This window comes from Corapipo altera, unplaced genomic scaffold (assembly GCF_003945725.1).
Source record: "Corapipo altera isolate COAL_440 unplaced genomic scaffold, ASM394572v1 49, whole genome shotgun sequence".
Classification (NCBI taxonomy): Eukaryota; Metazoa; Chordata; class Aves; order Passeriformes; family Pipridae; genus Corapipo; species Corapipo altera.
In genome coordinates this window covers 5,391,132-5,405,369 of record NW_020884879.1, presented here as the reverse complement: position 1 = coordinate 5,405,369, position 14,238 = coordinate 5,391,132, and the positions used below count along the sequence as shown (strand labels likewise).

Below are 14,238 nucleotides of genomic sequence, written 5' to 3'. Positions count from 1 at the left end.
TAGTCACAAGTTTTATTTTGAAACAAAAGAATGGGATTTTGCTCTGTCAACACTGAAGAGGAAATCTTACACATTCATAATTTCTACTAAAATCAGTGTTAATGAGGTGAGCAACCCATGGTATAAAGGCAGAATATTTGGATGCAGCGGTGATATAAAATCCCAGCACGCTTTGCTAACCTTTAACAGGTATTCTGATGTGTTCTGTTTGAGCCTGCTTGGAACTAGTAATATTAATTTCAAATGTTAACCAGGAGTTACCCTGTTGCTCTCATCTTGACTTTCTTCTGTGCTTTAATTAAATGTTAATCTATGGTAGACAACAGTGTTCTTTTAACGTATGTATGTATTGGGATGAGTGTATACTGATGATTTGGGAGGAGATCACCTACTTAAGAATAGATCCAAAGGCAGATTAAGTCTGTGTTGCTTCTTATTTTTATAGCCATGTGATGTCTTTCACTGAAATAGGAAAGTCTACTTGGGCTGACACTCACCAGGAGAGCATGCCATCCTCCTGTGCATGTCTTTATATTCACACTCTTCAATGGGAAACTTACAACAGCTTTTGTTAATAGTAATTAGGAAAGCCAGATGGTGTGGTAGTCATCAGAGTCCTCTGCATGGTCAACTGCATGTGTGAACTAACATGCTGCCTATGGAACATATTCTTCATGTTTGTTGGAAGCACATGGGAAAGGAATAAAATTATGCTAATTACAAGTTAGATCGATGATAACCCAGTAAGTTAAATCTAGTTAACTTACAGTCCAGACACTCAAAACATGTGACCCTGTGAAATGGAACATTTCATTGCGGTAATCTTGTATTTGTGATGATAATAACTTATGAAACAAAGGTTAGAGGTTAGGCTTGTTTACCATGTCTGTCTTTTTACATCATCTGTAACCTGAAAGTCCCTCTCATGCAATATCTGTGAGTTAAATCTGCTTTAAGCTATTATCAGTCACCATTTGAACTGATTTTTCTTTGTTATGCTGCCAACAGAATCAATTTTTTTTTGTTATGCTACTTAAAAATCATAAAAGTAAGATAAGAGAAAAGAGAATGCTAGGCTGTACCATCCCCTTTGCTTTGCCAGCATAGGATTAGAGGTTTTGATTAGCAAGCATTGCATTGCTGTGTGGGAAACTTGGTTGGATTCCCTTCCTTGATCTCTGAGTTGATGTCTATGCATACGCACAGGTGATGTGTCAGTGGGCTGATGCTTCAACATGTCTCTCCAGGTTGTGATGCCTGACTCATTCTATCTTGGTTGAATGGGTGTTTGTGCCGCAAACAGAGTGAGGAATAAAGGCATTTAAGGCTTCAAAATCTTCATAATACTTCTGAGAAGTAAAACTATTCATTCTGAAGGGCTCCTTCCCCATGAAATGTTGCACAATCTCTACTGACTGAATGTGCCTTTGTGCCTTGCCCTCTGCTTTGCAGTGCCATAAATTTAGCTCCAGTACACTTGATTAATTCTGCTTGTATCATGTTTACTTAGATATGGCTCTAGTTCCTATTCTATCTGGTTTTTTAATACATTCCCAAAATTTCCAGAAATTTGGGTATGAATTGGGACACGGGTCCTCTTCTTCACCCCATTCTCAAGAAAAAAATATTGACAGGCAGGTCTTATAAAACAGTAGGAATATTTCAGTTTGTTTAACAGCTATTTCAAGGTGATTATGCTATAAGAATCAATTGTGGCATTTCTAGTTTGTGGCCCAGTTATCTGTTGGAAGCTCTGTACCAGAGATACACTTGTGTATTTTCCTGTTGTGTTCTCCACCCTTTTATAGTTTCCTGTATGTTTTCAGCAGGCTACAATATGAAAATAAACAAAGAAATTCTTAGGAATAACTGAAAAATTTCCCTCTCTGCCCCCAAACCGTTTTTTTGCATTACTCTCAGATGCTATCAGTGTGGCAGATAAGGATGAACCTGTGCCTCTGGGTTATCTTGCTCTTTTTTTGACTGATGGAATGAACTTAGCATAGCACTGCATCTGTGTTAGTTTAGTGCCAGGTCCCAACCTGAGGTAAAATCAGTATCTCCTTCAATGGAGAGCCCAGGGGTGACAGAGCGTGTGATTCTCTTTGCTGTCTTCTCTGTGGGCAGTGAAGCTTGGAGCCTGTCTGCACTAGTTCATTTGTGGACTACTGTCTGCTCCTGCTGTTTAAAACAACCTTTGTGTAATTCCATTTACACTTGCAGTTTCTCTCTGTGATGAGTCTTTTCCCTCTGCAGTGGGGACCCACCTGCTCTGCTGCTCCAGAGGACCTGAGTGTGCCAGTCGTCTTCTCTCCTCTGGAGAGCTGTGGACAAATGCTCAGTTTCGACAAGCTGGAAGATGGCAAAAGTGAAGCAAGGCGTTTATTTCCCAGTCATCATCACTTTTGCATGTCTGCCAAACCATTTCACATTTACTTAGTGATAGAACCCTGAAAGAACTTCAGTATTAATTTTACACCTTGGTTCCAGTTAGTCACGTAATAGCTGTATCAATGATGTGACGGGTTCTTCTTTTGTTCTTCCTTTTCTGAGGTCTAGACAACTACAGCCACTGCTGAGACAACACTTCTTGCTGCAAAATACCACACGTAGGTTCTATGCAAAGACATAATGGCAAATGTCAGTTTAAATAAAAAGTTGATTTTTAAAAAAAATTGCAGGTATGCTGGAGTGTTATGATTATGTCTTAATCTATTATTTTAAAGTCTTTGATTTGCCATGCTCATTCATGGCTGCCTTCTCTAAGGATTACGTAGGGTTGAAATAGTTGATGGGCTGGCAGGTGAACCCATAAACTGAGTTTCCACTGAGGCAAATTTATGTCTGCATTAGACATTGAGGACAGTTGTGTACACAATCAGATAAAGTGTATATGGGTCCTTGTGAGAACCACTACTTTGCAACTCATGCAGCTGCATCTCCCTGGTATCTTTCAAACCATTGCTCTGTGCCCTTCATTGTTGTCTTATTTATGCTTTTGGCTTGCACTCTTCAACTCTTCCCATTTATATCAAGTAATTTGCTCTCAGTTTTATGCACAGGAATGCTGAAAAATGTAGGCAAAAATTGTCTTTTTCCAGAATGATGTTATTCTGGCAGGTAGAGCCTTTCCTTTTTGAGTCAGCTCTGCTGTTCTTTGAAATACTAAAATGCAGTCAGCAGTCAATAAATATGAAACATAAACCTCTGCAGTACTTTTGGTACCCTGCTGTGCCGTCTGCACATTCTTGGGAAGTGCTGGGCTTTGCATACAGTCTCACATAGAGAGATGTGAGACTTAGTAAATAATCAAAGCTGCTGAAAGACAATAGAGCTCCTGCCTCCTCGGAGAAACGTTTAACAGCTAACGCAATTGAGCAGATGTTTCACTGACCTTCCATGTTTCCTACTGAAGACATGCTTTTTTTTTTTTTAATGCTTTTTCCAGATTTTCTTTTTGGTACATGAGCATAAACATGCTCTTATCCTTTTATATCAATGAAAACTTGACTGTTTGTTCAGCCTGTGAACCCTTGCCATAGATAAGAACTGCCTGGGCCTGGGCACAGTGCAGACACTGTACAGAATGAATGTTTCTGTTTTGGAAGCATTCTGGACTGTTGGAAGCTGCTGTGCTGTTTGATGGTAAGGAGTAAATCGTGGTGAGAACCAGAGCATCTTACATTACAGAAATAATCTGTATAAGATGGCTTGGAGTTATGAATGTGTGTAAGCCTACAAGAAACTGAGCAGTGGAAGCAGCAGAAGCTGGAATAGAAAGAGCTGGTTAATGCCCCTGCTCACAGACATTACAAGGCCAACCTCTGGCAAGAAGGAAGATGGGCTGATCTTCGTACTCCTATTGGATTTTAATAAACGCCTTCATAAACTGGAGAATAAACCCTGGTTTAGGTTCTTCCCTGCCTTTTTAGCTTTCCAGACTCATTTCCAGCTGTAGTGGATTTACTGTCTTTGCTGTAAGTACCTTCACAGAGAAATAAGAATTCATAATCTGCAGAGATAATATATACTAGGATGAAACTGTTCCAATACTGTGCCTGCCAGAGGCCAGACAGAAAGATAAAGAGATAGAAAGCTTGCAGGAGTTTTTAATTTCTCCCTTGCGTTTGGCTGCAAAGGAAAAGCCACACCTGCTCAGTGGACCATGCAGGTATTTGATCTTTCTGAACCTTCACTGATTTGCTACAGAAACATTTCATTATTCTTTCCATGCTAATGAGAGAGAGAGGGCTGAAATTCTATAAAAGTATAGTTTGGGCTTTATATTTTCTTTATTTTTTTGTTAAATTCCTCATTAACACACAATTAAATTGGCCTGTGGTTTGTTCAAGCTTGCTGTCAGTTCTGTAAAGTCTCCCAATGAAATCATGCCTCTTGTAAAGTGTCATAAAATTCCACTTCAACTTGCAGTCAAGCCAGACTTATGTCCATTAAACTTGTATTTCAGCTGGGCTGTCTTTTTCTTTTATGGTGACTTGAATAGAGACCAGGGAGAAACATAGTAAGAAATTGTCTCCTTACTCCCCATTAGTTAGTTACTTGACATCTGGCTCAAATGTGTATTGTAGTCTCCTCTTCAGCCCTTCTTTCTCTCCTTCTAATACTTCTACCATGAGGAAATAAATTTTAAAAAACTCTTTATAGGAAATCTCAAGCTATAAACCCGTCTTTTTCAAGGAAGGGGCATTTTAACTTCTAGCCCTGACAGCTTCCATGCACAGCATACTTCTTGATTTCGTAACAGGCAGAGATTAATGCTGCCCTTCTATTATATGCTTTGGGATCTGTGTGTACTCCTCTGTCATCAACCTCCTCGTGAACTGCTGCTTATTAACAGTGAAGGCACAGACGTCTTTGTGTTTGTGAGGCTCAGCTGAAGGACGGGAAGGATGGCACAGATAGCGACATACACAGTTCTGAGCATTGCTTTGTACCGAAGCAAAGCTCCAGCTGATGAGTTTTTTCTATTATCTTTTTTTACAGGAACATGTGTAAATGTACAATAGAGAGCAGACTCTGCTCCCAGTTGCACACAGCCTTAAGTATTTGTTCTGTGCTGAGGAATTTGGGACTTTTTTTGTAGAACTTCGGGTTGCAAGGAGTAACTGGCCTTTTCTTGCCACCAGATTGACTGTTATTAAATACATAACAGTCACAGAAAAATAGTATTATTATGCTTCTGAACAGAGTAACTAGACAACCTAGAATTAAAGACCACTGTCTCATTCAAAGGGCTGGATGGATATCATTCATATCATGTATTACTATTCACTGTGCTGTTTTCCTTCCTTGTTCATGTGAATTTATGCTTTGTTACTGGGTCCAACTCAGTTCCCACTCTGAAGTGAGAATTCTCAATTTCTTTCTGAACTATTATCACTACAGTATATCACAGTTTCAAAAAAATACGTAGCTTCCATACAGTGTCATATTCAACTCCATTCTGTACATGGGGGGGAGTGTTAAATCAGAAGAAATCTCAGTGGGTTTAGGTCTGCTGAGGTGATTTAAAATTGCTGTGGTTTTGGCTTTTTTTCTTTGAGGAACTTAAAGTATGACATGTCGTTATAAATTCTAATCACAGCTTGCTTCGAATAGTAACCACAGCTAGGGATCCTGCAAATCAGACCGCTGTATCCCAAACTGGGCAATCAGTTAGGGTTGCATCTCAGTGGCTGTGTTGGTAGTCAAAGAGGATAGCAATTGAGAAGCAGGCAGGAGAGAGCAACAGCCTCAGGTCAGCCCGTGGTGAACGAACACTCTGTGACAGCTTCTGTTAAATTTAAGAACATCTTGCTCTTAATGACTATCTGTGAAATACAGTTACTGGCTCTGCACTCTAGAGTAGTGGTTTTTCTGAGCTGTCAAATGCTCCCTGATGCAACTCATAGTGCCTGCTGCTGCATGATGTCCTGGCACGTCCTGACTCCACGTAGGAGGAGGTCTGACTTTACCCAGCTCCCCCCCCATTCTTGAGTTTCCTTTGCAGGAAAGCAAGGTGCCTGCACAGGAAAGGATCTGTACAGCTGGGGAATGCATCTTCCTCTTGGTTAGGCTGTGGCTGACAGGGAAATCCTGAAACGAGGACTTGCATGGTCTGTATGGCAGACTGGGGATTTAAAAGCACAGTTCTCTCTTCAGCTCTCCATCTCCATGCCTTGGCATCAATCACAACACACTTTCCAGCATCAGTTATCTGAGCACCTCCCTGCTAATTGTTCAGATTCCCCTCGCCCAGAGGTGTTGGCTGCCTGGCCCCTCCATTGCTTTGCACCAAAGAGACTCAGAGCTGGTAGGCTGAGAAATTCAGCTTTAGTATGCTGGCATGTTTCTTTTGAGTATGTGAAGCATTTTACCAAATGCTTGTCCGCTGTCAGGTTTCCTGTTGCTACCCATAGTGTCTGCCAGGTGTAGCTTTATCACTCCTAAAATTTGTACTCTTAATCCCAGAGGTACTGTAAATTCTGGAAGAAGAGTTTGCCAAAATTTGTCGAGGTGAGAGGATATGTCTACAAGTTACCTTCAGTAATTAAACTGGCAATTAAACAAATTTACAAGGAAGAAAACCTCTGGACCTCCTAAGCCTGAAGACACCCCTTCCCTGCTTTAGGCATCCTTGAGCCATGAGTTCCTCCTAGAGCTGTGGAGGAGACTCTGGGTGGTATCACTAATTGTGCTTAAAATCCATCCCCCTTACACAGCTGTCATTTACTCCTGTCTAAGGCAGAACGTTGCACGAGGCAAACCTTTGGTCTGGCCTGGAGGAGCCATTCCTGTAGTCAGCTGCATTGCTGTATTACACTATAGGAAGGGCTTCAGTGGGTCAGACCAAAGGTCCTGCTGCTTCTACTCCGGTGTTGGTCTTCAAAGTACATGAATTGTGTGTGAATTGTGAGTGACTGGGCATTGGAATGGGCTGCCCAGGGAGGTGGTGGAGCTACTGTCCCTGGAGGTGTTTAAGACAACACTGGATGTGGCACTTAGTGCCATGGTCTAGTTGACAAGGTGGTGTTAGGTCAAACGTTGGACTCGATCTCAGAGGTCTTTTCCAACATAGTTGATTCTGTAATTGTCTTGGTTGAACTTCAAATCAACCATGTGTGGTGAAGGTTATTAAAACATTTACAAAATACAGTCTTGCAGTGAGAAGTACTGGTATCTGTAATTACCCTGCTAATAATACTTCCAAGTTACTGTGGTCACTTGAGAAAGACAAAACATATGGAAGGGCATAAAACGAAGTCTTCTGCCTTACAAGTTGATATTTAGGCTTGCAACCACAGTGCTCGAGCATACTGATTAGAAGGGTGTGCCTCTGGCAGCAGAGTGCTGGGGTTGGGTGCAGGAGCTGAGCCTCTTGCTCTTGCACCTCTCCTGGCGTGTGTGGGTGGGTGCACGTGTGTGCGCACACCTGGCAGGGTGGCGGAACTCATCTTTCTCATGGGGCGTCAGGGCTCACTGAGTTTGCATTTGTTTCCTCCTCTGCTGTTAGGTGGCCTGAAATAGTTCAGTGTGGGTGAATTCTCTGAACGTGTCGTTGAAGTCTCAAGCCTGATGGGATGTAAAGGGGCAACAGGGTGCTGTGCACAAGAATGCTGAAGGAGTGGAAAAATATTTCTGTAGGTGGCTGACATCCTCATGTATTGGCTGTATTTTAATGAAACTGAGCACTGTTTGGGAACAATAATCCAGTGGTTGCATGCATTGCTAATTTTAAAATGTGATTTACAGGAGCCATGGTAAAATCACAGATTTTAGTCTGTCTTTTTCTCATTTTCTGCAGTTGTTTCCTATATCAAGTCTTGCTGAGACCAGCCTTTAACTTAGTAGTATTTAACATTTCTAAATTTGGAAAGATCACTCCACTGATTTTAAGTCACACAAACAGTAAACATATCTGTCTAAACTTTTGTTATCTCTGTATTTATAAAATAAAGCTTTTAAACTTTTAGTTCATAATGCTCGGAGGTGATTGATGCACCTGGCTGTCCCTGGCAGGTCTGCCCAAGGTGGCTCCCTCCACGTTACTTCTTGCCTTTTACAAGACTTAGAAAATAGCCAAGGTTGTCATGCTGGGGGGAGGTAAAGTCAGTAAGAAACACTTCTTTCTTATGCTCTTCTGAAGGCAACCATCTTCAAAAGGGTTTTAAATGTGTATGGCTTAATATCTTATGTTAGCTAAAGGTCTCAAAGGGCTTAGTTTATGATTAAGGAAAGTTACATGATATTCCACTCTTAGGGAAGCCTGGGGGGAAAAGGGTTTTAGCCTAGCATTTTAATAGCTGTTTGATGATGCTACAAACAACCCCCAAGCCCTTATGTTTGTTGTTTTGGAGGTTTGTACTAATAGGTGTGTTTTCTTTCTGTAAAACTTTTAATAATAAGGGCCAAAAAGTGCTGTCTGTGCAGATGCTATGACACTGAATTATGTACACAAACACAAATGCCGCCATAGTTATTTACTATTTCTAGAGAGCATGTGATAAAATGGTCTTTTTAAATTTAACTTTGACTGCCACATGTTCTTTTCATTCCAACCTGGTGAAATTGGGTGTCTTTCATGGCAGGTTCAGGAGAATCTCTGCAATCTTTCGTCTTCTTGTTTGGTTGCTAATAACCAAAAAAACTGACTGAGCGAAACACTGATGAAGTTGAGCCAGCAGTTGCCACAGTGACAGTTGTCCAGTATAAATATCTTACAATTCTTCTGTTTATCATCTGTTTTCAGGGCAGTTTAAGCTGCTGGAACAAGACCGAGATATTAAGGAGCCAGTGCAGTATTTTAACAGTGTGGAGGAGGTGGCTAAAGCATTTCCTGAACGAGTTTACGTCATGGAGGAAATAACATTCAACGTTAAGGTAGTCCCTGAATAAATATTTATCCCTGTCTAAATGATTAACTGTTACAACTTTTATATACATGGCAAGTGAGCAACAGTGCTGTGTGGGAAGTGTGATTTTTGAGACAAATGAGCCTTTAGTGTTCCACATTCGGTGATGGTGCTCTTTGGGATCATTTATGCAGTCTTAAACCAACATGTCCCCTAAGGGCTCTCCTGCCCCATGGCACTTTGAGGAGCAGTCCTGATGATCCATTCAATAATTCATTTAATTAGGATACTCCTGCCAGATTTTAAACAAATGTTGTTTGTTGCCCCCTTTCACCTCCCCCTCCAGCAGTCTGAATTTCATTCTCTGCTAAGCAGCAGCTGCTCAAATCCCTGTCCAGAAAGCCTCATTCTCAGAGAGCACACAGGATGAAATGATGGGGTTACTTGTCTCAAAATTACTTCAGCTAAATGACATTGTGAATAAAACAAAAAAACCAAAACCAAAACAACAATAAAAAAAAGACACACTTGTTCTCTGTGTGCATGTGTGTTTGTTTGCATGTGCACGCCTCTTGGGCTCATCAAAAGGTGATCCCACGAGATGGCTTGCTATCACCAAACACACTGCAGTGGCATGAAACAACGAAGACAGAAGTTGTTCTTCCTTGTCTTGCCTATATGTGTGACACCACACAGGGTAGGTCAGCTCTGCCATCAGAAGAGAGTGATCTTCAGGCTCGTCTGGTTTGCTTGAGTTGATACGTCTCCTCAGACTGGTAGAAGAGCATCCTAGAGCTGGGGTGCACTGGTGTAGATCCACATCGTGTACCCTACAGGGCACACTGGCTGACACTGCTGGTGCAAAACCAGTACACAGTTTCCTGGTCCCATGTGTAGCAAGAAGAGGTTTGTATAAAAACCTTTTAATGGCTTTTTCTCTTTCTTGCACTGTTACAGATGGGAGACACCAGCTAGTTCACAAATTTTGATAGGTGTTGAAGACTGCTGTAAGTGCAAGAGCTCATTGTTTAATTTATTTAGTGACGCAGACTCACATCTTTGAAGACAGCAGGTTGTTTTCATTTGTGCTGCCCATTAACCTGAACATGTAAAAGAGGCTTTCATCAATGAAGGCTACATGAGAAAGTCAGAACACTTTTGTATCTTCAGGATGTAGTTGGGCAATTGAGGTAACAAGAAAATTTCATTTCTGCCCAGAAAAATCAGTGTGACCTTGGGACTGCTAGTCTTCTCCACTGCTGTGCTGTTATTTCTTGTTTGATCAATGAGCAAATCAAGGGAGTGGCACAGTAAAATGTGCAGCTTTAATTTTCTAGGGAGAAAAGTATTTGTCTACAGGCTCGTTTAAATGTAAAATACCATATCTTGAGTTTAATATGGGTGTTTTTAAAACTCTTTGTCATATTTAGCAAACTGAGAAATAAGCATAGCTTACTGTTAGATACCAAATCCATTTTTAAAAGGTTTTATAGTGATACTCCTTAATGTAAATAACAGTAGTAATAATCCAGGTTTAACCTAGTTACACAGTTATCTTGGCAGTATTCCTCTTGGCAGTTTTTCCAGTTTCATAGAAGTCTATTCCAAGGTTATCATCTTCCAAAAAATAAATGAACTTAGCAGGATTTATTAAAGTGTTTAATAACCCTTTACATGCAAGAGAATTATGTACGCTAAAATTTTAATATAGGAGAGATTCTGTCAAGCTGATTAGAGCAAAGGGAGGAATACTAAGTATGGTTGATTTCTGTCCAATGCCATGTGCCCATTTAAATTCAGAAGAGAGTATCAGAAAGTAGCTAATCCGATATAAAAATTAAAAAAAATGCCTAAAATATCTGATGAAGCAAAGCACTTAAGATGAGAAGAAACTCTGAAGTCTGGGAAATCTTTCTTTTCCAAGCACTCGAGTCTTTCATGGATAATTTTTGAAGAAAGAGCCTCTAGATTTACATGGTGCCACCAGACAGTCACTGAATACTTTTCTCTGCTTGTTGGTCTTGCATGTGCCTGTACACCGTGGTTATGGATCCACTTGGTGCAAACCTTGCTTCTCTGTGTAAATCCTTTGCTGCTCTGGCCAGACTTTACAACAGTGCTGCCACTCAGCAAACTGCCTTCTCTCTGTGGTGGCCTGTGAGATCTTCTCCAGGGGAGTTACTTTATTTTTGCTTTGTGTATTCATTTTTAAAGAGAAAAATCGGCCACCCTATCCTGGAGAGTCAGGGGAGCTGGGTCTCCCTTCCTTCCTCGTGGCTTTGCAGCTGGGCCGGCTTACTGGGCAGTGTGCTGAGGCAGGGGCTTGGGGACCTGCTGAGTATTTGAAGGACGGCTGTGACACATGCCATCAAGCACAGCTGGGAGGGGAAGGTGGAGTCACTTTTCACAGAACAGCAAACAAAAATTTTAGATTAAATAAAACTCTTGTAATGGCTAAATCCTCTTACAGTAACTCCTTTGGGCATCTGTACACATCAGTACTGCGCTTGGACACCCATTGGTTGCCTCAGGTACCCAGTGGCCAGCAGCACCTACAGGCACAGCAATTTAGAGTGTTCTGGGGATAAGTGAGTTTCACTCAGTCAATAGGTATTTAATCTGCTCCTGATGAAAAATTGGAGGCATTGTGTCCTTTCTTCACTGACCAAATAGGTGGGAACCTTTCTTACATTAATATCCAGTGCATAATTGTAAAGAATTTTGTTTAGGTAACAGCATTATGCTACAAAGATGAGAAATTTTTGATTCTCTACTACTAGGAGTAAAAATATTAAGAATTACTGCAGGGCTCTAGCTTTTGCTGAAGCAACAGCAATAGATTTCTGCTGTCCGCTGCTCTGGTCCCATACAGGTGGCAGTCTGTACAAACACCCAAGAAGCTATTTGCACTAAGACTTAAAAACAAAACCAGGAACAAAACCCCCATGTCATACTGAGCACAATTCACATAAAGTTCTCTTAAAAAGCAACAATATTATCTGATAGATTGAACATTGGACAAGCAATGGATTCCTACACTCTAAAAACCAGCCCACTTAGTGTTGCAGGACCCTTCATGTTTTCCAGAAAAACATTTTTGTCTTGAAGACATCACTTGCTCTCCCTGGAGAGTCTGTGAAGCTGTTTGCAGACACCTTCCAGAACGGAGAGGTGGGCTAGTGAATTAGCCCTAAATTGATTCTTTTCTTACCTGTCAAAGACGTTGTATGACTGGTGTGAACTTTTGATACTGGAATTGTTTATTTTTTTAATACAATTCTCTTTTCATAGTGATTTAACTGTGCTGGCCCATACAGTGTGCATTTTGCCAGAAATAAATTTGTAGTGAAAACTTTGCTCTCTTTTTTCTTTTCTTTTTTTTTTTTTTTGACAAAAGTGAATGCAGTACAGTGAAGTAAAATTGATCTCCTCATTGTAATTCTAATGCCTCTCATAAACTCACCCTGAGTTTCCATAAAGCGCATATATAGAAGGTTGTAACCTACAGTGGCATTTTTAAGTGCTGCAGTTGTGACTTTGAAATTAGTTGGTGTGTAGGTTTTGGCTCCAAATTTTCTGATGATTCTTAATGCCTCCCCTCAAGAGTTAGTGCTTTCAGTCCCCTCTTTGCCTTGTGGCTTGATGCTAGCCTTATGAGACTGTAGGTCTTGGCTCCAAAGGGGTTTTTTTTCCTTCTTTTTCCCCTCTGTCCCCAGTACACACAGGCTCGATGCCTTGGTGTCTTTCATTGGCAGTGCACTGCTGTGGCTGCCTCTTTCCTCCAGGATCTGTGGTCGGCTTGAGTGAGAGAGAAGCAGAGAAAGTAGACCTGCTGCTGTGTGCCTATGTTGATGTACCTGTGAGGGTTTCTACTCTGAAAGGAGCCTGGATGGTGAGCACCATTGCCTCACAGTGGCTCTCTGAGGTGGCTTTCCTTACATCCCATATGAAAAGATGCTTCATGTTAGAGCTCTGCACTATTACCTGCCATATTTTGGGTCATTTTTAGAATGGTTTGATTTATGTGAGACATCTTTAAAGACCACTGAAGCCATCTTCCAGTGTAGCAATTAGGTCAAAGTCCCTCTTAGCCCAGGGGGAAATACATGTATGCTAACATGAAGAGTTGTACTTGCTGATTCTGTCTTGGGTGACAGACATTTAAAAAACAAAAATGGGATACTGTCTCACTGAATATAGTAAACTTCCTTGAAAAAGTTCGCTCATTTTTACTGCTAACAGCTCTTTTGAAGACTCTGTTTTACATTTTAAAAATCTTTTTCCATTTTGTGACTTGTAAAAAAAAATTTGTACTTAGTATATATTATGTATTAAATATACATGTAGTGCTATGATTGGTCAGTTGGCTATAATAGTAAAAACCTTATGCTGTAGCTATGAATCAGAGACCTCACAGTTACAAAGAGCTCTACCAAAAAAAAATCCTATTTGTGTTTTTAATGTGAATGCAACGCTCACATTACTCTAATAAAACCTAGCAGGTATAACAAGCAATAAAAAGTCACAAAAAATTTTTACAAGGTGTTCATATGTGTCCAAGTGATTAAAGACTTCTACTTCAAACTTTAACAAATTAGAACAATTGTAGTCCGAGACAGGATATTGACTCAGGTGTTATCAAGTCTATTATTCTGAGTTAACCTTTCCTTAAGCAAAAGAAACAGTATACTTCCTAAATAATCATTCTCACTTTCCTAATGCCTGTCTTCTGCAGGAGATATAGTTGGCTTCTAAAATTGCATGAGTCTAAAAATTTAAAACATTATAGTGACTTAACCCACTGCTGTTTTGCAGTGTGTTTGATAAGGTGTCTGTAAACCTGTAACCTTTCTGGTCAGCATCCTAGCATCAAAAGTGAATGGTTAGTATGGATCAACATCTGGTGGTAGGGAGGGGGAGGGCAAGTACAGCAGGGACTAAGTTCTGATTCTGGGCGGTCCTGTGCAGTAGGAATTGTCCAGTTTGAACATCTACTAGGGACTTCTAGATGGCTTTGGAGTATAGTGTGGCAAGCACTGCCTCTTTCACAAAGCTGGGAGGACTGATTATTCTCGACTATTACTAGACAGTGAAAACTGGGAGGGAAGGGCAAAAGAGGGGGGCAGGTGAAGTAAAACTTCAGGAGTCATTCTTGCAATATTGTTTCATATGCATAAAGCCCTCCTGGGTATGTGATGCAGTTGAATTAAGGCTTCTCAGGTACTTTCTGCCTTCTGTATGGTACCTGTTTCCCAGAATTATAATGAGATTTTAACAGTTTACCACAAAAATATGTGATTATTTCTGCATCAGTCTGTGATCTGGACCACCTTAACTCTGCCACTCTGCACTTCTGTCTTCTCTGTCATATACCAGTGATATGCTG

General features: G+C 40.7%; 1 protein-coding gene across 2 annotated transcripts in view; it reads left to right on the top strand.

Annotated features, from left to right (window-relative positions):
- The window catches only part of GAREM1 (GRB2 associated regulator of MAPK1 subtype 1), a 99,947-nt gene that overhangs the window by 66,930 nt on the left and 18,779 nt on the right, over positions 1–14,238 (top strand). Inside the window, exon 3 of one of the 2 annotated variants that reach the window (XM_027638623.1) lies at positions 8,750–8,880. The exons of the other annotated variant lie outside the window; for it this stretch is intronic. Coding sequence (XP_027494424.1) covers positions 8,750–8,880 — 131 coding nt within the window. The remainder of the gene's footprint in view (positions 1–8,749; positions 8,881–14,238) is intronic. 2 annotated transcript variants of the gene reach the window in all.